This window comes from Lissotriton helveticus (assembly GCF_964261635.1).
Source record: "Lissotriton helveticus chromosome 1_1 unlocalized genomic scaffold, aLisHel1.1 SUPER_1_unloc_5, whole genome shotgun sequence".
NCBI lineage: Eukaryota > Metazoa > Chordata > Amphibia > Caudata > Salamandridae > Lissotriton > Lissotriton helveticus.
The window spans coordinates 1,298,259-1,322,520 of record NW_027611692.1 but is presented as its reverse complement, the minus strand read 5'-3'; the positions used below and the strand labels follow the sequence as shown (position 1 = coordinate 1,322,520).

General features: G+C 46.9%; 1 protein-coding gene across 2 annotated transcripts in view; it reads right to left on the bottom strand.

Moving 5' to 3' along the window:
- Positions 1-654: 654 nt before the first annotated feature.
- LOC144806152 (uncharacterized) overlaps positions 655-24,262 on the bottom strand; it is a 143,771-nt gene continuing 120,163 nt past the window's right edge. Inside the window, exon 3 of one of the 2 annotated variants that reach the window (XM_078672582.1) lies at positions 655-3,794. In XM_078672582.1, coding sequence (XP_078528708.1) covers positions 2,422-3,794 — 1,373 coding nt within the window. In that variant the 3' untranslated portion in view covers positions 655-2,421. The remainder of the gene's footprint in view (positions 3,795-24,262) is intronic. The other variant, XM_078672581.1, reaches the window with a different exon arrangement.

Sequence of the window (24,262 nt, the reverse complement as noted above, 5' to 3'; positions counted from 1 at the left end):
AAAGCGTATTTTTTTTCTTTTTAAATGCATCCCATTATCCTTTAAGGAAAATGGGCTGCATTAAAAATAAATAACCAGACTGCTTTATTAAAAAACAATCATAGACATGGTGGTCTGCTGACCTCAGCAGGCTGCCATCTCTGTGATGGTTGTGATTCCTAATGGGTCTCCAATTGCGACTTACCACACTAATATGCATGAGGTAGCTCTATGTGAATCTCGCTAGCAATCGCTAATGAAACTCAAAAGAGTTGCTTTCATACATTAGGAATTCCGATTTCCAAATTGCGACTCATAGAGAATCGCAAATAGGAAATCGGTTTTCCCGATGCTAGTACATCCTGCCCTAAGTCTTGTTGTATTTTGCATTGTTTGAATGAGGAAAGCAAAAAAGAACTGGGATGAAAAAAGAAATTTAAAAAATAAGTATGGACACAATACTTACTCCTGACAAGAGGTAAATCAAGTTATACCTGGCGGTACTCATAGGCACGGTGCTGCTTGATGGGTTAACTGATTTCCAGTTGGTTGCGGCAGCGCTCTTCACTACCGAAGCCTGAGCTCTGTAGAGCTTACAGAGTGACAAAAAAATAAATGCGAGCCCTATAGGAGGGGATCTTAAATGCACAGAATGCTGACTCGAACCCATTGCAATGCAAGATACAGCAGGATTTATAGAGGAAAAGAGGTCTACATACATCTGCAATAATCACAGTTCAGCTACTAACTCTTAAACAAATGTGGTAAAAGGTATGATGGGAAGGTAAAAGACACCACGTTTCTTTCTGCAGCTCCAACGGTAATCACGCACCACAAAGAACGAGCAGGACCTGGGCTGAAGACGAAAGCCAGTTGGTTCCGAGAGGCGAGTACCTCTGTGCACTGCAGAGGGGATACGGGCTTCGGTTAATTGGGACTTTGGCATCTCTGATGAGGGGTCTGTGCTGAGAGCCCTGGCTGTGAGCTAAAAGCTGTTGTGACGTGTAAGTAATAGTTTAGTGTGTGTTTTGTAAGACGGTGTGATAGTGTTGCGGCTGTGCCCTCATGTAATGGCGTGAGCGAGGTGGTAAATGAATCCTATATTCGGTTGGTACAATAGAATCAACTAGCAGTGAGAAAGACTCAGAACATTTATAAAGAAATAACACAAGGATGTGATTGGTTACCAATCATATCTCCTTACATTCTTGTACGGCTGCTCGCAATCACGCTTCACAGGTGACCAGAGCTGCAATTACATAGCCCAGGTCTAGGCCGGGAAAATGACTCAGCTGAATGACGCTGCCTCACTGGGGACATATATGCCTTAGCATGCTTGCGGCAGGGTCAGAAATGACTTCACTAAATAAATTTAGCACAGGCATACCATTATGAACGGAGTGCTTGCCTTTTGAACACTTTTAGCTGGGACTTAAACATCAGTATGCCGTACATCATGCCCTTAAATACCGAACAATGCTAATTAGTGCATGGACTGTTAAAATTAATTAATCTGCAAGGCGCGGATCACGCCCAGAGAGCCACAGCTGCCTGTAAAGCCCTGCAACCTCTCTCAGAAACTAGTGCAGCAAACAGCATGCGAAGAAGAAACATGCTGCACAACTTGTGACCCTCTGCAATCTGATATCTGCCGTTTAAGCGGCACGCTGCAACATTCTCCCCTCTTCAACAGTGGTATGTTGCTAGGCCCAAGATCTGCTCTCTGTGCTCCTTCACGCCAGAGAACTTTTTTTCCACGCTGCTCGCTTTTTAAAAGCAAGAGCTGCAAATGGTGCTTCAGTGATTTATGAAGTGTATGAGCTTCGCACCGGAGTTTGCGCACTCAGGGTTATTACACTAAATGCACATACCCTACAGGGAACACTGACCATTAGGAATTTATGACTATAAGCCCTCGCTAAATTACAACATTCCAGTAAAACTTACTTTGGGGTAAGCAGGACATAAGATTGTTACAGTGAAAAGGGATCTAGTTTGTATTTATTGGTGTTATAGAAACGTTCATTTTGAGTGAAGTTCCTGGCATAAACTGTGCAGTGATAGGGTTCAGTTTAGTGTGTATTATTTGGTGCCGTTGCATATGGGCCTTACCAGTAAAGCTCTTCCCACACACTGTGCAGTGATAAGGCCTCTTTCCTGTGTGTGCACTTTGATGCCAAACATGGCCTTTCTTTCTAAGAAAAGCGCTTGGAAGACACTTTGCAGTGATAAGGTTTCTCTCCAGTGTGTTTGGTGTTACGAGACTTGACTTTTAATTTAAGCTCTTCTCGCACACAGTGCAGTGATAAGGTTTCTCTCATGTGTGTACGCTTTGATGCCGAACAAGGGATCCGTTATCAGCAAAGCACTTGGAACACCCTGCTGCAGTGATAAGGCTGCTCTCCGGTGTGTGTTCTTTGAGGCAGAACAAGGGATCCGTTATCAGCAAAGCACTTGGAACACCCTGCTGCAGTGATAAGGCTGCTCTCCGGTGTGTGTTCTTTGATGCCGTACAAGGTAAGACCTACGAGAAAAGCGCTTTGAACACTCAGTGCAGTGATAAAGCTTCTCTCCTGTGTGTACAATTTGATGCCGTACAAGGGCGCTCCTATCAGCAAAGCGCTTAGAACACAGAGTACAGTGATAAGGCTTCTCTCCTGTGTGTGTTCTTTGATGCAGTACAAGGTTTCTCTTCTGAGAAAAGGTTTTTGAACACACAGTGCAATGATGAGGCCTCTCTCCTGTGTGTACGCTTTGATGCTGTACAAGGGTCTCCTTACGAGAAAAGCGCTTTGAACACTCAGTGCAGTGATAAGGTCTCTCTCCGGTGTGTATTAGTTCGTGCTTAAGTAGATGCGCCTTTTGACGGAAGCTCTTCTCACACACAGTGCAATGATAAGGTTTCTCCCCTGTGTGTTTTCTTTGGTGCTGTAGTAGATTTGCCTTTTGACTGAAGCTCTTCTCACACATGGTGCAGTGAAAAGGCTTTTCTCCTGTGTGTATGCGTTGATGCTCATGAAGACTTTTCTTTTGAGTGAAGCTCATGGCACATACAGTACAGTGATGAGGCCTCTCTCCTGTGTGTACGCTTTGATGCCGTACAAGGCCTTTCTTATAAGCAAAGCGCTTGGAACACACTGTGCAGTGATAAGGCCTCTCTCCTGTGTGTACACTTTGATGAGGCCTCTCTCCTGTGGGTACACTTTGATGAGGCCTCTCTCCTGCGTGTACGATTTGATGCCGTACAAGGCCTTTCTTATTAGCAAAGGGCTTGGAACACACTGTACAGTGATGAGGCCTCTCTCCTGTGTGTACGCTTTGATGCCGTACAAGGCCTTTCTTATAAGCAAAGCGCTTGGAACACACTGTGCAGTGATAAGGCCTCTCTCCTGTGTGTACACTTTGATGAGGCCTCTCTCCTGTGGGTACACTTTGATGAGGCCTCTCTCCTGCGTGTACGCTTTGATGCCGTACAAGGCCTTTCTTATTAGCAAAGGGCTTGGAACACACTGTGCAGTGATAAGGCCTCTCTCCAGTGTGTGTTCTTTGGTGCTGTAAAAAAGTTCCCTTTTGAGTGAAACGCTTTTTACACGTTTCGCAGGGATATGGCCCGAGGCTGATGTGTCCTTTTTTGTGCCTCACAAGAAGTGTCTCATTGATAAATCCTTTCTCACACACATTACAAGCAAAGCGTCTCTCCCTCATGTGCATTCTGCGCCGTTTCCTTAAGTAGATATTTTGAGTTATATTCATCTTGCCTCCGGAACCTTTACGGCTTTCTTTCCCATTCATATTTTCTAGATGTGATTGTTGTTCTGCAAAATAGAAAAAACATTGAAAATTACATGAAGAAAATATTTCTTGAAAAAGCTGCATTGATATATTATGGAGAAGTGAACAGTTACAATTCAGGGAAAAAAAATGTAAGTTCTAAGAAAAAGAGTCACACTTCCCTTTGAGACACAAATGGTGGCTAGTCCTTTAACATAAAGTGCGTTTTTTTTTTTTCAGAGTTTTATATAGCGCGAACTACACCCGAACCGAATCAGGTATCAGAGCGCTTTACATATTTTTCCAGTTACGTTACATTTTACGTTTTCAGTTACTTTCATTTTAGGCACGGGGAGATTAAGTGATTTGCCCCAAATCACAGGAGGTTTTGGCGTTGACCTGGTCCTGCAGCAGGAGCATGCTGGCAAATCAAGTGATTCACAAGAACCACTGTTGGACATGGGGTTTCTGGTTGGCTAGGGTAGGCACCGAAGCCAGGCAGAATCCACCTCTCTAGTCAGGGTAAGCCAGATACACACCCGAGATAATCTGCGCTCACCCTCTGGTAGCTTGGCGCAGAGCAGTCAAGCTAGTTTAAAGAGGCAATGTGCAAAGCATTTGTGCAACACACTCGCGCAGCAACACAGTGAGTAAACCACAAAAGGGAATCCACGCAGGATTATGTAAAAATAAAATCTATATTGTACATCAAACAAGACCAAAATGTCTTAAATCACACCGTTAGTGCAAATGATGCAGGTTTGACAGAGAAAAACACAAATTACTATGAAAACATAGGTCACAGCGCACCTGAGCTTCTATTGCACTTCATCTGGTAACTGTAGTGAACGTGGATGAAGTGATTGCATTTAGAAACCAAACATAGGGCGCAAGAGCACCTACTAAACGCTAAACAGTAATTGAGCTCGAGTCTTCCAGCAGTTTTCCTCTATGGACGGCCATGCGCCATTCTTGAGGTCATCTCCAGAGCAGAGACAATGCTGAACAAGAAATGCCCCTCACGCTCTTGCAAATTTGGAGCCCGCCAGGGCTTGAATCGCGTCTCTTTACCCAATGTAAACCAAGCCACCCGTGAAGGAGAGCAGGGCGGCTTTACCACTCTTCTGGACCCAACCCGCCTCACAGTACCTTTGTGGGTGCAGGGTCACTGTCCTCAGGGCATCTGTAACTGGTTAACAATGTTGTCATGTCTCGGGAGTGGGACCAGACATTGAGAGCTTCGTGCAGTATACGCGTTAAAACCAGAGGGCGAGGCTGGCTGGAATGAGCCTTAGAATGCTGGCCCGACACATGTTACAGAACAACGTGTCGTCGAAACGCCTGCCTTGAAGGCTTTGTGCAGCTCCTGTAGCTCTACAGCTTTAGACGCTGCACTGTACCACCTCAGAGCAGTACAAGTCTTCAGGGGGCTGTTCCTCGAGTCTCGCGACCAGAGGGGCCACACTAGTTTATTCTTGGTGGCATCTGATGGTGGCGATATCTTGCCAGACTCCGGGGGTGAGGTTCACAATACAATTCAGTTGCAGTGAGCACTGGCGACATGCTAGCCCTTGTAAAATGGGCTCACCCAGCAGAAGTCTTAGAGAAAAGAGGCAAAAAGGTCTTTGATGGCCCTGAGATCTCGAGAGAACAGGGGGCAAGCAAACAAGCCCTTGGAGAGCACTTCAGGGCACAAAAGGAGGTGGCAGCAGACAGCACATGCAGTTAGGTTGCAAATTGGTAGTCCGTCCTGCAGCCCAGCTGCAGCAAGTCAACACAACAAGGCAGTTAGTTGAAATGGTTGTTGCTCCTGGCAGCACAGCAGTCCTCACGGCAATGAGCAGTTTGTACTGCCAACAGTGTCTGGCTACCAGTCCCAAGAAGCGTCTAAAAACATGGGATTAGAGCTCCAGTACATATACTCAAAAATGTCTTTGATGAACAGGTGACTTCAAATGAACCCTCAGAAGTGTGCAACAGTCCCTTGCAGCCCATTCCTGGCTCCAGACAATCACTAGGGGGTAAATCAGCCCTTTGAGTGAGGACAGGACAGAACCTATTCAAATGTAAGTGTGAATCACCTCTCTCCCAGCCCAAGAAGACTATCATCATGCAGATGAATGCAGATGTATCCCCTGTCACACCCAGCCCCGTCCATTGGGAAAGTTTGGTTGTCATGACTCTTCCAAACATGATAGTTGCAGGGGTTTCCTCTGTGGTTGAGTGAGGGCGTCAGACGGTAACCTCAAAGAATAGTGTTCAAAACACCTTCGAGGTCGAGCTTCCCCAATGTAGAATGCTGAACAGCTTTCTTTAGAGTACTCATGAGGCGTTCTACCAGACCATTGGCCTGGGGTCAAAGGGGAGTGCTTTTTTTGATTCTTTGTATTGAGGTGATTTAGAACGTTTTTGAATTCTGGACTATTAAAAGGTGGGCCGTTGTCAGATTTTAAGATTGCAGGTACAAGTCATGACGCAAAGATGTTATCTAGTTTTTGAATATCCTTGCTCATGTGTAGTGGATGAAAGGTCTTCTACCAATGGAAAATGGGAGTACTGATCAACAATAACTAGAAGATAATGTCCATTATCCAGAGGGCTATAAACAATCAATAGCAATTCTCTCCCAAGCATGATGTGGCAATTCTGACATAATCAAAGGTTGCTGACTAACTTGAGATGAAAGACAGTTGCATATGTGACAAGTCTTCAATTCTTTTTTTACCCTTTTGTCAAGATACTGAAACCAGACTCGATCACGGAGAGCTCTCATAGTGGCAACTATTCCTCGATCTCCTTCTTGGGCAAATTCAACTACTTGTTGTCAGAGACTTTGGTGAATAACAATCTGTGTACCTTGTAGAATGAGGCCTTCCTGCGTTACTGAAAGTACATCTCACATTTCTGAACTTCACATACTCGCTGTCATTAGTGAGAGGTCTAGAATACTGGTTACACAACTTTTAATTTTGACATGCCACTACCTTGGCTCGTGGCAGTGGCAATTTGCTCTAAAGACATGGCAGTTGGTGTACTCGATTTCACAATAAATTGGATGTAATCCTCCACTGTCTTACATGGGATACCAGGGCATAATCAGCCAGTTTCTGATCTTTCCCTGGACGATGAAGAATCGTTTAGTTGTAATTCTTGTGACCTCAAACCCCAACGCTCAATTCTAGGAGGCATTTTTGCTGTAGGATTGCCAAATACCATCAACAATGCTTGGGGATCAGCCACTAATGTGAAGGGCTTTCCATACACAAACACATGGAAATTATTCACAAGCCCAAACCAGTGCCACACTTTCTTTCCCAGGGTGCGAGTAAGCACGTTCAGTTTGTGACTGGCTCTTATTGGCATGTACCACGATATGTCTCCAGGCATTTTGCGGTCCGTTGTGCTGTGCAAGGATTGCGCCTAACCCTACAGGGCTAGCATCAACTACAACCTCTGTATGGAGTTTGGGATCAAAGTCGGGCGTTTCAATGGTGCTCTCAATGGCTTGTTTGTGTTTTTGGGCGCTCTTCTCACACTCACGTGACCAATGAAAAGACACATACTTTTTGGTTAGTTCTGGTGCAATGACCATAGCAAAGTCTTGTATGTATCTAGAACAGTAATTGACCGTTCCAAGAAATGACTGTATCATATAAATGCCTTGTGGGGGATTTGCAGTAGACAATGCTTGCACGCTAGCTGGATCAGGTTTCATACCCCCATCACAAAAGACATGGCTGAAGAATGTCAAGCTTTTCTTGTGGAATTCACATTTGTCAGCATTCAGAGTTAAGGCTGCATCATTCAGCAAACGACATACTTGCATGAGTCTTTTGTAATGCTCTTTCTGTGCAGCCCCACAATACCAATATATCACTACAGTTAAATGCATTTACTACATGCTATATGATAAGTCAAATGACGACTTGGAAAAGTTCTGCAGCAGAGGATATACCAAAACTCAATTGCTTGTAGCAAAACAAACCAATATGCGTAGAAAAGGTTGCAACGTATCTGGATTTTTCTTCAAGTTCCAATTGGTAAGATCCTTTATTTAGGTTGAGTCCAGTGAAGAATTCTGCGCCATTCAATTGAGTTATTATATCAGCAATGTGCGGACTATGAGGCTTCTCTCGCTCAGTTGTCTTGTTGGCCTGACGCATGTCAACACTTATGCGTACAGCTCCTTCCCGGTCTCTTTTAGGCACTGTTACAATGGGAGAAAGCCATGGTGTCGGACCAATGGAGCGTTCAATGATGCCATGTATAAGTAAAAAATGAAGTTCCTTTTCAACAGCTTCATGTAAGTGAAACGCAACTCGTCTATGTTTTTGATGAAAATTCTCATTTATGTGTAACTTTACTTTCATTGTTTGAGTTTTCCTGACCCATGAAATAATGAAGGAAATAAACTTACAATTTCACAATGAGCATTCATAGTGTAGTTCACTGATATCAGTCCCATATCAGCAGCACTATGGAAACTCAGCAAACACTTGAACCTGTTCCTTGAAGTACATGAAGATGCACATTCATCACAGTTTTCTTATGTTTCATCGTGGCTACAAATTTTTTATTTGACTTTTGAAGGGCGTTGAGGCAGCCCATGAGTATACTTTAGTCTTTGAATTCATAAGTTGTTGTACTGGAGATAATTCGCGATAAATCTCCAGCGGCATAATATTTATCGACGTACAGCTGTCTTCATGTTGAATTGTCTTCATTTTGGATATTTTCTCACATTCGACTAGCCCCATATGTGCATGCCTTTTTGAAGTAAACATCAATATTGCACAATTGTCATGGTCCCTTTTATTGTAATCACACAAGGAGGAATTCTTTCTCGATGATTTAGACACGATTATCAACTTCATTTTGCGTCGATTTGCCTCAATTGGTGTGACCGCTTAGCCTTGTGGGAGTACGTCGAATGTCACTGATGTAGCGTTTGGTCGGCCATTTTGTCTTCACACTGCAACACACTTACTTTTATCTTCGCGTTGCAAGTCGTCACAAAATGATTCGCTTTACCACAGTCTATGCATATCTATCCAATGGCGGGACATTTACCTTCGTGTGGAAATGACAGTCCGTATCTGTAACACGTTTTGTTCTTCTGTGGAGACAGGACCTCGTGTCCCTCGGCCTTGTACCTTGGCTTACTTTTCGTACTCATGACGACGCACTTTGGGCACCTACGGCCTCCATGTCAGTCACTTGGCGATAAGTACGCTTGTCAGCGCAAGCAGCCTTGAGGACTTGATACAAGCTCAGTTTCCATCAGCATTCGTCGTTGAAATGCTTACGACAGACATCCATTGATCACTCTGAGGAGGGTAGCCTCCTCATCATAAATTAATTGAATTTACAGTGCTTTACCAAACATCCAGTCTTTCAACAAACTCATCAATGGTCTTAACCTGGTCTCTGGATGAATATATATCTTTTATAATTCACATTTGGCACTGGCTTAAACTTGACATTAAAGGCCTTTTTGATTTGATCATATGTCTTTTCACCTTCTTGTAAATTCTTTTTCATGGCTTCTTTCCTCCTTCACCGGATATGTTTCTCAAGATACTTTATACTCTTTTTCATCTATTGCATCTAGGAACTCTTCAAAAGTCTCTATCCATCCATCGATCACCAATATTCTGTTGTTTTGCAATATCAAACACAGTTGGCGGAATTAAGAATGCAGCAGCCGTGTATACATTGGAGGACAGTAGTGGTCTCTCAGGCACTCCCGGTGGAACTTGATCAGACAGAGCTTCTCTAGCACCTCGTGATGTGCTTCGAGGTCAGCCTTAATGACTTTTGGAGCTTGGATCTCGCCCTAGCTCTCCATCGGAGCATTGTATGTTATGGCTGTCTAAGGAGTTGTTCGGGGCTCTTAGGCAGCAGCTTTGGTGGTGGGCCACTTCGTCTGTGGAAACTAGGCAAACCCAACCCAACCCACTTTCTGGGACTGCTCTCCAGCATGTTGTGAGACAATGATTTGTTGATGGATTAGAGAAGGAGATAAATCTTTGTACACTACAAGTACATGAAAGCAGATAACACTGGTCGATTTTGTGCTGAAATGTTTCTTCACAAACACCTTGTTAATCTCTGCTTCATAGCATGTGAATTTCAGTGTAATATGTACTTCACTATTTCTGTGTGCTTTCCTTCTCTACCTTTAGTTTTCTTACTCCACATAGCATAATCGTATTAATTTGCGTAATGGCGCCATATATTCTATTAGAAGCTGTTTCGTTCAGTTCCTGTCCAGCGACATGTAGACTTTCAGTGTCGCTGTCTTTATCTTTAAGCATTTTATGCAGGCTGGCACTGCGCTGAGACTCCACCAGTGCCAGCATCGATTCTGCACTTCAACTGAGGCACATGTGGCACGCACGAGCAGTATGCTTGACCACGACAAACTCTCTGGAAGAGCGCTTTTAGTGTACGGGCTTCGTATCCCCTATCTTGTCACCAGTTATAGCTTCCTTACAGCCCTGGTACTCACCAATAACCAAGCCACACATGGAGAGTAGTTGAACACATCTTGATTACACTGCGTGTACGTCAGAACTCAACATTGTACACCGGCCTTTAACTCATCTCTCCAGCGCTTACGTCCTTACCGATGATATACCTTGGAAGTCACTTATGAAGGATCGATGCTACTACTGCAAGAATAAGCTTGTTAGTTGCACTGAAGAAAATAGTTATTGAATTTGGTAGACATGGCCCTCTCTACAGGATCACCCCAAACTGGTGCCTCCACCCTTCCTATTTTTGGTGAATTTCTTTCTGTTGGCCTTAGGACACCACGCCACTGTGAACCCTTTGTGGTACCCTTTGTAAAAGCTCTCAGGAGCAACTAGGCTACCCCACTGGTACTCCCTAGCTGTCCGCGGCCAGGACCAGGCCCTAGGCTACCCAGATGCCACTGGTCCTTGCCTATCCACAGAGTGGGGGTAGTTACCCCTGGCACATAGTACCCATTCTCCACTCTTCCCCTCATAAGGGCAGTTCTAGACAGCCACTGATCCTCCACCCTGGGGTCCGCACCCTCAGGCTGACCAGAAGTCATGGGTGAGGCTTTCCTACCCCTACCTCTCCTCCTAGGGTTCACCACTCAATGTAAGTGGATGCAGTCCTTTGACTCAGTTCAACATGGACTGAATGAACTTGATACCACATTTGCCCAAATGGCCCTCATTGATCCTGAATGAACTTGTTTGGTTTTCTATAAAGGCTGCCGCCACAATAGAGATTGCACACCTAGCAGAGTATATAAGGTCAAATCTCTCCCTGTTAAGTCTAGCTAGTATGTACAAGCAAATACGTATATGCAAAATATTGAGGATCCATGTCTAATTCCGGAGACTCCGGTCTCTACTTTGATCTGCAGACTGTTGTAACATACCACTTGTAATAGACGATCCTGTTGAATGTATTTTAAATGTTTCCACTGTTATGTACTCAATAATATACTCATGTCCTATGATAGTTGGTTGATATTGTGATAACAAGCGTGTAACCCACAAGCTCTTTCATACACCATCAGAATGTCTCTCCGAAATTCAATTTCTAACCGATACCTGCAGAGGGAGAGCTCCTACGGTACTTATAAACTAACAAAGAGTTTGATACACGTTAGGGACAGTGTTATCTTTATATTTATTTTCAATCAGCACGCCTCATAAGATAGTGCCAGGGGCTAAGCGTTTCTCCTCCTGTAGGACCACGACTCAGGGGACTAGAACCTAACATCTACCCCTAAGCTTTTAGCGAGTTTCCGACATATCTCCCCGGTCCCTTAAACCTGATCTACGGCGGGCTTTCTCATTGGTTGAGCGCAGTCGAGCCCCTGGGCAGCATAGAGCGGCTGCATTTCGAGGAGACTCATACGGAGACCAGATCCCGACCGGCACGCACACGGCGGAGTGCAGATAGGCAAAGAATATGAATAGGTAGGATGCCATTATTTCAGAGCACTAGGGCCGTTACACTAAGTGTGCTAGTATATAGATGGCACACGGCCATATACGATTCAATTGGTTTACAGCTAACTTCACTGTCATGCCTTAAGATTGGGTTCCCGTGCTGAAGCAATCATTTTTCACGAGGGGCCCCTTCATAGTCTAAACCGTAACATTCAATATCACATTGACATGGGTCACTTTTTAGACCGGACGCAATGCTATTTCCCATAATTGATACCATCTGGTAGTTTCTGATATGATGTTTAATGCTTTATCGATTCGCAGTGTGCAATATGCAATGAAGTGGGCCACGCGGGGTACAGTCAGGGATTGAGTCCTAACCAGGTTGTTGATACAGATCACCCACAAGTATTAATTTCCATCCTCACAGAATTACCAGGCAGCTGTGATGATCTGCACACCCCTGTAGCTACGGACCGGACAATATTCTGAATTGGATGATTGTCTCACTCTAGTAAGTGTCCCCCTTATTTAATCATTACCAGACAAGGACATTCCTTCTATGTACCTTTTCGTAATTGCCGTCCATTCAATTAATTTCAGGATGAATCACTCTTAATAGGAACCCAAGGAGGTCCAACCAATATGGTCACGGAATAACCAAATGTAAAGTATGTATTCAGTTATTTGGCAATCCTTTGTTACTATTGATTTACTATTAGGCATCGATACATACAATTTTAATTTTATTATTTATAGGCGCTCTCGTTTTGCAAATGTCCTGATGAAGACCCCAGAATGAGGTTTCAACTAACCCTTACAGAATGCGGGGTCGAAACGTAGACTGCTGTGTACTACCTCTCTAAACATAGGATTAAAGCAGATGGAGTAAACCCCATCCTATGTGATAAGAGATACATGGAACTGTGGATCTAATTCAGACTGTAAAGGACGTATTGAGTTTTAATTGTGATTGTGTTATGGTCACAACACCTTTACGCAGTCCCCACACTTATCCCATCAGACCTATCCCACTCAACTACCTTTCTCTTTCTTCACTGAGAGTGCGTCGATATATATGTAGATACTATTTCGTAACTTTGATTGATAAAAGTTATGCATGAAATTTAAGGGGCTTATTGATTGATGCTAAGTCTCCGTTTACTTATTTCTGTGTTAAATAAAATGTGCCTTTGAACATTGGACTGACTAATATTTGTGACACATATAGTGTGGACATTAATTGCACTTGAAAGAAATGAACACTGACCCCTCATTTATATGTACCTAATCATTGGCCCAGGTCAAGTAGTTTTAGGGTATACCCCGTTAAAACTTAACATGATTTAGTTATGAGCTGTTGTTCGCTGGAGAGGAACCGGTCAGAGCTGGCCCTTATCGGAGGAATGTAAATGGAGCTTGGGTTTAAGACGCAACAACAGGTGGCCACTGTGGGAGCGTTGAGAGCCCGGGGCTTGGTACAAGAGTCTGGTGGGCGGCAGGTTACTGTCTGAAAATTTCCACGAGCGAAGAGCTCTCTATATTATCGAAATGCAGAAAGGTAGAGCACGCAGACGATTCTTGGACAGGCAGATGATCTTTTGGAGAGAAGGCAGACGATCCTTTGGAGAGACCGAAGCTACGTCATGAATTGATCTATTAGAGCAGTTGGAGTTAGTTTGTGACCAGAATTGGAATAGTCAGAGTGAAGACGTTAGTTGAACGGATGGTTCTCAGAATAGGGGAAACTGTATCATTAGATTGAAGCTTGGAAGTGAAGACGGTTCGTGTTAGAGGAGAAGTCAGTGCAGATTTATTGGTGCAGAGCTGAGAGACAGAGACGAAGACCAGAGAAGGGTTCCCATGCTTTGGAGGGGTGACGGAGGTGAAGGAGCATAGCGGTGCAGGCGTGTATCCGTGGGTGCAGAGCAGAATCTGAGATGAGCCGAGGCACAGATGAGAGAGGGACCCAGACGACAGCCAGAGTCAGACTACGTAATTATAAGGTGAAGTCTGTCCTGCTATTATAGTGCACAATATATATTAACTCTTTCCTTTACTTTTCAGGCTATGCTTAGATTGCTAGGTGCTAATATGATTTTATAATGCAATGTTCATTTTTATTGTTTAATAAAGGGACCCCATTTCTTAATAAATATATTTGAGTATTATTTCCGTGGTGGAGCTAACCTTTCTTTTTAGCCAGGTACTGTCGTATGGAAGGATGGGCTATTCCCTTCCTACAGGTAACTGATGACGGAGAGTAATGTGGGTTTCATATCAAGGAATAATTCTTGAATGTAATAATCTGGCAGTTCTTGTGTGAGAGGATCGGATCTCCTATCCATTACAGGAGGGATAATAATTCCTATGAGATAGAGTATCTTTCCAGTAGGTGTTAGGTATTTAGGAAATCCCCAAAGAGAGAGAGCAGGAGGTATTAATAGGATAGTGGGAACACTATAAAGAGAGATCGCTCAGGATAGGGCGTTATACACTGGAGCTGCTCCCCGAGGAGCGAGGGGGTAGAGTAGTCCGGGCCGGATTGTCGTGGGACTACAAGTGGGGACACTATAAAGAGAGATCGCTTAGTATAGGGCGTTATATATTGGAGCTGCTCCCAGAGGAGCGAGGGGGTAGAGTAGTCCAGGCCGGATTGTCATGGGACTACACGTGGAAAAAGCTGCTCTCCGACATGAGTGAGAGTAGGTTAGCCCAGGCCTGATCGTCGTGGGGCTATTAGGTGAGATCATAGGATATGCCATGGAATTCCGTAGTTATTAGTGGTTTTTTGGTTGTATAAGCTTGTATATTGCGAGTTCCCCATTCCCAGGGAAGTACCCAGGTACTGTTGTAAATAGGATCTGGTAAGGGATGAAGTTACGTGATGACTGGGTTTGAGGTGTTTAGGTGAGCTGATAACTTGGTCAGGAAATCCGGTCATTACACCCTCCCTCCAGGTCAGGCAGATCCTTAATCTGTCCTCCCAACCCAGGGACCAACCCCTGCGGTTGAACACTTGCCTGGTACGCCAGGACTTCTGGGGGCGCATGTGGTACATAAACAATGATGCGTAGTCCAGGTGTAGTAGTAGATCCCTCTTTATTAGCAGGTAGATAGGTGGCAGGTTACAGGGTAAGAAGATACAAGGAGAAAACCCCACCAGGAGAGAGCTACCAGCTCCTCAGCCTGAGATGACCAACTGACAATCTCACCACAGTGAGGCACTCAAACATTCCATGATGTCACAGAACATTCTGATAAAGTGGTAGAGAGGGAAAAGATATAGAAACCATTTACCACAGCGCACACAGCCTCAACCCCATGAGGGTAACACATGACTCATGTGCCGTGTGAAAGTCTGCCTGACACAGATCTCCGACCCCTGTTCATCTGACAGCATGCGAAGATCTCCCAGGACAGAAGTGGTGGCACCATTGCCATTCAATGGTGACTCAGTCCTTCTGGCTGGCCCCTGACCCACTGGTTCTTTCACTGGGGAACACATCCCCCTCTCACCCCTCAATACGGACTTCTGCACCCTCCCAACTGGAGTGGTACTACCAGACACCAGAACCACTGTAGCTCCGTTTACAGATGCTCCAGGGTCTCCTAACACTAGGAGATCCCCCTCAAATGGATTCCTAGTGCAGCCTAGGCCCTCAACCTGGTGTTCCCTTAAGGAACCCTCCAGGCCCGGAGACTGGGTTTCGGGCACCTGGGAACACACAGTCCCACACTCACGCCTACTCCACTGAGACAGGACGTGAGCCCCTACACCCCTCCCACTACTCTGGGACCTAGCTGGGCTACACTGAACCTCTTCCCCCACACAGGACGAGAAGATACCCAAGCCGCTACTTTTGGAATCACTCTCCAATGCTTTGGCAGAACTTCCGGCACTTATCCAGAAGTGCGCCTCCTGTGCAAGTTCCCAAGGATTAAAGGACTCACACTCCAACAGGTGTTGGCACAACCCCGGCAAACAACAACTGCGCATGTGCCCTTTGATAATCATATTGATCAGTCCCTCAAAATCATGCTCTGGGTTAAACGTCACCCAATCAACCAGTGCATCATGACATTCATCCGCAAACTCCCCCCAAGGCTGGTGAGACAGTTTCTTACTGTCCCTGAACTCCAACCTGTACTCTTCTTCTTGGGAACAAGGTACCATACTTTGGGAACTGGGAATGGAACTTCCTGTACTGGACTCCATATTGCTGCCACCACTGGACCCCACCCTCACTGGTGAATCCAGAAAACCACAACTGCACTCAGGGGATAATCTACCCTCCAGAGCTAATTGTTCCCTGGAGAAGGCCCTCTCCGCCTCTGCCATCTTCTCCTGCACTAAGACCCTTTCGGTCTCTAGCTTTTTGTCCTCCACCCTCAGCTGCGCTATCTCCTTGGCATGCTCTAACCTGAGCTTCTCCACAGCCAGCTGATGCTCCCTTTCTTCCCTCCTATCTACCCACTCCTCTGGGGATAGGGAAAGGGATGGGGCACTGCCCCTGACACTGGACCCAGCTAGAGACTCCCTATCTATGGGGTTCTCACTATCTACTAAAGTCCCTGTCCTGTCATTTTCTTCCTCCCCTTCAGACTCCACAGGGCCCCCCTCAGACCCACCACCCTCTTGGCGGGCGGCCAGGGCCCTCCTCTCCTCATTGTGCTCACGTTCCCATTCATCCTTCTGCGATTGGATCAGGTTTTTCCGAAGTTTTGACGTGGTGTCTGACCCACTCACTGCTGTGTCTCTCTCCTCACAGAACCCCACCAACTCCCACATACTGTATCTAAACAGACCAAAGAAATTAAAGGCAGACTCCATTTTGGCAGGACGCTCAGAGACACGAGCAACACAGGAGACCTAGGTGCAAGAGCTGCAACAGTTCAAGTTCAAGTTCAGAAATGTATATAGCGCACTACTCACCCAGAGGGTCTCAAGGCGCTTGGGGGAGGGAGGGGTATTTTATTTATTGAATAACCAAGTTTTAAGTTGCTTTCTGAAGGAATGGTGGTTCTGTACAAGGCGGAGGTGGGTGGGGAGAGAGTTCCATGTTTTGGCCGCTAAGTAGGAGAAGGTTGTTCCACCCATGGTGGATCTATGGATGCGCGGGATTGCGACGAGGGCTTGATTGGATGATCGTAGTTGGCGGGAGGGGGTATAGAAGGATAGTCGCGTGTTGAGGCAGTCGGGTCCTAGGTCGTAGAGGGCTTTGTGTGCGTGGGTAAGGAGACGGAACGTTATTCTCTTGTTGACGGGGAGCCAGTGGAAATCTTTCAGGTGACCGGAGATCTGCGCTTGACGGGGAATGTCCAGTATGAGTCTAGCTGAGGCGTTTTGGATGCGTTGGAGTTTTTTCTGTAGTTTGGTTGTGGTTCCGGCGTAGAGGGTTTTTCCGTAATCCAGTCGGCTTGTGACCAGTGCGTGGGTGACCGTCCTTCTAGTTTCGATGGGGATCCATCGGAAGATTTTTTTGAGCATGCGTAGGAAGCATGAGGATGAGACGGCGTTGACTTGTTTGGTCATCGAGAGGGAGGAGTCCAGGATGAAGCCCAGGTTACGTGCATGATCCGTAGGTATGGGTGCGGTTCCCAGGGCCGGTGGCCACCATGAGTCGTCCCATGCGGAGGGGGATGATCCTAAGATGAGGACTTCTGTTTTGTCCAAGTTCAGTTTTAGCCTGCTGTTCTTCATCCACTCGGCTACTTCTTTCATTCCTTCGTGTAAGTTTGTTTTGGCGGTGTTTGGGTCTTTGGTGAGGGAGAGGATCAGTTGGGTGTCGTCTGCGTAGGAGATGATGTTGAGGTTGTGTTGGCGTGCGATGGATGCGAGGGGACTCATGTATATGTTGAAGAGGGTGGGACTGAGTGATGATCCTTGTGGAACGCCGCAGATGACTTCGGAGGCCTCTGATCTAAAAGGGGGAAGGCGGACTCTCTGGGTTCTTCCGGCGAGGAACGAGATGATCCAGTCTAATGCTTTTCCTTGTATTCCGACGTTGCTAAGGCGTTGTACGAGGGTGCTATGACAGACTGTGTCGAATGCCGCGGAGAGGTCAAGTAGGATGAGGGCAGCGGTTTCTTCGTTGTCCAGTAGAGTTCGGATGTCGTCTGTCGCTGCGATGAGGGCGGTTTCGGTGCTGTGTTTGGCTCGGAAGCCGGACTGTGAGGGGTCGAGGGATTTGTTGGCTTCGAGGAAGGCGGCGAGCTAACTGTTGACGGCTTTCTCTATAACTTTGGCAGGGATTGAGAGGAGCGAGATGGGGCGGTAGTTCTTAAGATCAGTGGGGTCCGCTGTGGGTTTCTTCAGAAGGGCGCTGAGTTCGGCATGTTTCCAGCTTTCCGGAAAGGTAGCGGAGTTGAAGGAGCAGTTGATGATGTCACGGAGATGGGGTGCGATGATGGGAGTCTACTTTGTTAAAAATGTGGTGGGGACATGGGTCGGTTGGCGATCCTGAGTGGATGGAGTTCATCAGGCGGATGGTGTCTTCAGTGGTGATTGGGTTCCAGGGGCAGAGGTTGTTAGAGGGGGGTGTTGGATCGGAGGTGGGTGCAGTGGACCGATCTCCGGACTGGTTTTCAAAGCTGTTATGTATGTCGGCGATTTTGTTGTAGAAGAAAGAGGCTAGGGAATCGCAGAGGTCTTGGGAGGGAGTGATGTCGTTGGTGCCGGCGGTGGGGTTGGTAAATTCTTTGACGATGTTGAATAGTTCCTTGCTGTTGTGGGCATTGTTGTCAAGTCGATCCTTGAATGTTGATTTCTTGGTGGATCAGATTAGTTGGTGGTGTTTGCGGGTAGCATTTTTGAAGGTGGTCAGGTTGTCAGTGGTAGAGTTTTTTCTCCAGGCTTTCTCGAGGGTGCGGCATAGCTTCTTGAATTTTTTAAGGTCGTCGTTGAACCAGGGGGCTTTTTTGTTACCTTGCTTGATTTGATGGTTTTTCAAGGGTGCTAGTTCGTCTGCGCTGTGGGTGATCCATTGTGTGAAGTTTGTGGCTGCTTAGTTTGGGTCCGATGATTTGGCAGGGGGGTTTTGGTGTAACGATGTGAAGAGCTGGTCGGTGGTAATTTTGTTCCAGTTTCTTTGGGGAATAGGTTGTGGGGGGTTGTGGGTCGTGGTCTTTTTGTAGTTGAAGTGAACGCAGCTGTGGTCCGTACAGTGGAGAGCTGTGGTGTGATTGAAGGAGATGTACTTGCTTGAGGTGAAGATTGGGTCGAGCGTGTGTCCGGCATAGTGGGTGGGGGTATTGACAAGTTGTTTAAGTCCGAGGTTGGCCAGGTTGTCCAGAAGGGTGGTGGTGTTGGAGTCGTTTTTCTTTTCTAGGTGGTAGTTGAGGTCTCCCAGTAGAATGTAGTTCTCGGAAGGGAGGGCGTGTGGGCTGATGAAGTCAGTGATGTCATCGCTGAATTGTGTGCGGGGTCCTGGTGGTCTGTAGATGAGGGCGCCTCTGAGTGTTGTTTTAGGGCCGGTGTGGATCTGGAAGTGAAGGTGTTCGGCGTTTGTGAGGTTGTCGTCGGAACTGGTCGTGATGCGGATGGTGTTCTTGTGGACGATGGCGATGCCTCCTCCAGTTTGCTTGCTGCGGTCCTTTCGGATGATCTTGTAGCCGTCCGGGATGGCTATGGCGATGTCGGGAGCTGATGAGGCGTTCATCCAGGTTTCTGTGAGGAAGGCGATATCCGGCGATGTAGTGTCGAGTAAGTTCCAGAGTTCAATGGCGTGTCTGTGGACCGAGCGGGTGTTGAGCAGGATGCAATTTAGTTGGTTAGTGTCGGAGCTCTGATTGGGGTCTGTGGATTTGGTGTGGGTCCTGATGCAGTCGAACTTGCAGGAATGGCAGGTGAAGGGTCCATGGGTGTGTCCTGGGGCGGCTAGGTAGCAGTGAGGTGGGCGGCCGGGGTTAAGGGCTGAGAGGGTTGCAGCGTCGTATGTTGTGCGGGCGGAGTGGATGTTGTGGGGGCCAGGGGGTCTGGCGCTGGGCGCGGACCAGGCGCGGACGGGCGTAGACAGGCTTACCTTTGGCGCGCAAGGGGCGCGACCCCTGCGCGTGGACGCTGGCGCGTAAATGTATCTGACATAAGTGGATAGTGGAGGGGGAGGGGTGAGGGAGGGTCAGCTGGGAGGCGGGAGCGGCGTGGAGAGGCGGGCTGGAAGTCACAACAACAAGATGGCAGCAAAATGAAAGCAAACAGGACGAGATTGGGGTGGGCAGAGGCGCAGGCACAATCAGGCACAAATTAACTGAGAACACAATGCGAGCCTGCAAAAGTGCTACGATGGCACACAAGTGCTACAATATGCATACAATTTAATCAACTCAATGTGGGCTGTGCAGAATAGCGTTACGCTATAATCAGGCAATGCGGCAATTTTAGGTAATCAAGACGGAGCGCAGTCAGTAATGGAAGCAATATTAAAGCACAATACAATGTTTGCAATGAAGCGCTACGATACCAGCTGGAGCCAGGGAGCGAGGGGAGCGACCGCTACTGACGGAGTCAGGACGGTCACCAGGGGTATGTTAATCAAAAATGACACTTTTAGGAGAAAAAAATAAAATAAAACTCGGAACCAATAATCCCCAAACACGTGATTATCTAAATGAAGGGTGTAGAGCAACCAGTTGTCGCTGTGGTACTGTGCAAATGCAAGTCCTATCCTCACGCTGACCACCAATGTTAGAAATTGGATCTCTGGTTGGCTAAGGCTTGCGCCAAAGCCAGGCAGAGACCACCACTCTAGTCAGGGCAAGGGAGTTACACACCAAAGATAACCCCTGCTCACCCCTTTGGTAACTTGGCACGAGCAGTCAGGCCTATCCGAGAGGCAATCTGTAAAGCGTTTGCGCAACATACACAGCAGCAACACCCTAGGCACACCACAAAATGAACTCCAAACAAGGTTATATAAAAATAGCCTTTGTATTGTCATAAACACATTCGAAACATAATCACATAATATACACTGTGCCAACTGGCACAAGGCAATATTCACAGGGGATTATATACAGGACCAGGCCAATCGGGCCCTGGTCATAACCATCAGAATAGGTAAGTAAAACACAAGTAATGAAACAACCAGTAACTACTGGCACCATAATGACCTCAGCATTATCACCTGTAATAAACACATTATGTCTGCATTACTTTGGGCATACACACATTACACTATCTCCTTAGGCATAAACACATTAGGATAGACCTCATACTCATAAATCACCTTAGGGCCTGGCGCCATACAAACCTATTAGTCCCCCTGGCCAACTGGCCCTCTCAGGGGCTCTAATGCCCTATGTTCCAAATGTCAGGGCTGCTCCCAATGCAGCGGAATTCGCAGTGTGCAATTGCGCTGGACAGAGGAGTGCATCTCACACCTGCCTCATTCAGAGATGCCCCCGAAGGAGTGCTGGCCTAAATGTGGCAGCTGCCCTCTACTTGCTGGGCTGCTGTGAAATCCATAAAGATGGGCACTGGCACCCTCTGTCCCCCATTGGGACTCTAACAAAATAAATGGGCCCACACGTTGCAGCTGCCTGCGCTTCGCAGGGGAGCTGTGGGAATGCACCGGCAGTCCTGGCACTCACTGTGCCTTTGACGCCCAAAACAATGCCCCACAAGCAATGAGGACGGGCACTGTGCACATGGTAGTCCCGCCCTCGGACTCTGAAAATAAACTCTGCCTCAAATGTTGCAGTTGCCCACTGTCACGCGGTGCAACTGTAACAAAATCTTGCCAACACGGGGAAGAGCACAGGAATGTTGTTGGAGATTAGACTGGAGAAGGGCCCAGAACGTTGCAGCTGCCCGCTTCTGCGGTCCAGCGGAGAAAATGCCACAAGCACCGACAATGTGCTTCGAGCTGCACCAACACGGCGGTGCATTCAGCCCCCCTCACTCACAGGGGTGCACTGGCAGAATTCTCTGGGGTCCCAGTGGGTGGGGGCACGCAATGTGCCTCGTCTCTCTCCCACCCCTGGCCCCCTCCTCACCTAGTCGGGCGGTCTCTCGCTTTTTTTGGTCCAAGGAGCACGGGGTAGGCTCCCGTCTGCTTCCTTTTTCCTTTTTCCACAGGAGCACGGGGTAGGCTCCCGGATGCTTCCGGCTTCTTGCGGAGTGCCCCACCCGTAACCAGGCCGCTCTGCCTGGCTTCCGGGTCGCCATGGGCAGCGCGGTGGCCACACTTGTAGATCCTCTGTGTTCTCGGCAGCAGCCTCATGCAGGGGCCAGAACCGGCGGCGTGGGCTCCCGCTTAGTTTTTTTTTTAAATTACTAATCCGTGGACACAGCGGCAGTGGGAGGTGGGCACCCACTCTTTCAATAAAGATGATTGCGGGGTGGGCACCTGCCGGCAGCACACACAAATGCAAGGTGGGTTTCTGCTTCAATAAGTAGCTCAGGGGGGAATCCCACACGTCGGGATTCCCTCACAGCCTTGCACTGCAGCAGGGCCTGCTCCTCTTCCCTTAGGCAACCCAAATACAGCGCTCACGAGGCGCTAGGCCACAAAAGTCCTCAAAAAGGCAGAAATAAGAGAGTCCTTGGTGCTGGGCAGACCCCAGCCAAGTGCAGCGAGGCAGGCCAGCACGCAGTAGCGGTTCCTCCTGGCAGAGTGTCCTCCCAGAACAAGTGTAACACTTCATGGGGTCACAGCCCCTACATTTATAGGACAATTTCCTTTGTGTTACAGGATTGGGCTTGGGAAACCAGATGCAACTGGTTTTGGAGCACTCTGTGTACCAGGCTCCTCTTCTCTATTGTTAGGTGGGGGCTCAGTGAATAGACGCACCACAGGGGGCGGAGCCAGCATTGTGGAGGGAAGGCACAGCCCTATTCAGGTCCCAGGTGCAACTCCTCCCTCCCATCTGCATGCAGATCTCTCTATTCATTACTGGGCTGACTCACCCTGTCTCCTGGAGCCACCCACACCACCCAGCCCCGTCACTCACAAGCCAGACATGCAATTCAAATCAGGCAGGCAGACACACAGCAATGCCAACTTCTAAAAGTGGCATTTCTCCACCACTCACCATAAATCTGTGCACACCATTGCGCAGCATTTATTCTCACGAGTTCATACATACTAAACTCGACCCTGCACTCCTCTCATACCAGGAATTACCATGGACACACATATCCCCCATGCATTCCTGTGGGAGGGCAGGCCAATCTCACCACAGCACTCAGAGAGCGCAGGCACTCTACACTGGGCCACAGTGCTAAAGTGCACAGATGTCTAAAATCAATACCACCATGTCAGAGCTTACGGCAAAAAGTTCAGGAGTGAACCTGCCAAAAGGGCCAAGTCCAACACAGATGAAAAGTTGGCGGAGTCTAGGGAAGAGAGAGTGCTACACTCAGCTTTATAGTTACAAAATAAACCTTAAACGGCACGGCTGAAGCGGCAAAAGGAGAGGGGGTTGTTTGTAGTGTTGCTTCTAGTGTATGCAGCAGAAGGGGGGTAGGGTTGATGAAGAAATCAGAAAAAAATGTGAGTAGACTGACAGCAACATACTGGTTACCTTGGACTTCTGTGCATTATATACTAGTATCCCCAAATCAGGGGGGATTGCTGCCATAAAGCATTTTTTTTAAATCGGAGACGCCATTCTACTTGTCGAGTAAAGAGAACCTGCAAGGGATTTTACTACGAGTAACTTCTGGTCAGTTATATGATTGAGTCTGAAAGTTTCACTCCAGCAGGAGATGACTTCAAAGTGCCAATGGACAACTGGGCAATAATGCAAACAGAAAGGAATAACAACACGGGAGAACTTGGATATTTTGAAAATATCAGTCTTATTTAGACATTCAATATTCGAGTAGGGTACAAAAAAAGGTAAAATATTTACAGCAACATCTTTATGCAAAGAAGCCAAAATGACATTGTGCTAACAATACATAAAAAATAACTATTCCAAATGTTTAAATGAGAGTCACAAATTAAACAATAAAAATATGTAACTTTCAAAGGAAAATGATTTCCACTTGGAAATAGATGCAATGGTCGACGTTTCGGTCTGTTCCGCTCTCGTCTATCAGACCATCTTCAAACTCACCGTCCTGAAGATGGAATAGTTATTTTTTATGTATTGTTAGCACAATGTCATTTTGGCTTCAACTTCGGCAGCGCGGAAAGATACGCCCCCAACTCATTTCTGCAAAACCTCTCCAAACACACTGCTAAAAAGTACAAACACAAAATCCTTAAAGAACACCCAGAGACACTAATAACAGACATCTTGTACAATCCAACACACGTAAGTCTTAAAATGGACTTCATCTTCTACACTACGAAACCCGCCAAATGGAGAGAAAACGTCATTCAACACCTTCATGTAATTATTGCCACCAATGTTCCTTATGGATCTAAATAAACTATATCCCTATCCCAGAACTTTATTGGAGATCGGTCCATAACTATATACAGCCTCCCTAACACTAACACTTAAACAACATGCCACTGATCAGTGTACGTTATATTTCTTGCTCTTGAGTTTTTGTACTAACGCTTCCGATGGTGCACAGTGTTCACAATCCACGAACTGGTCTGCAGGAAAGTGGGTGCGCG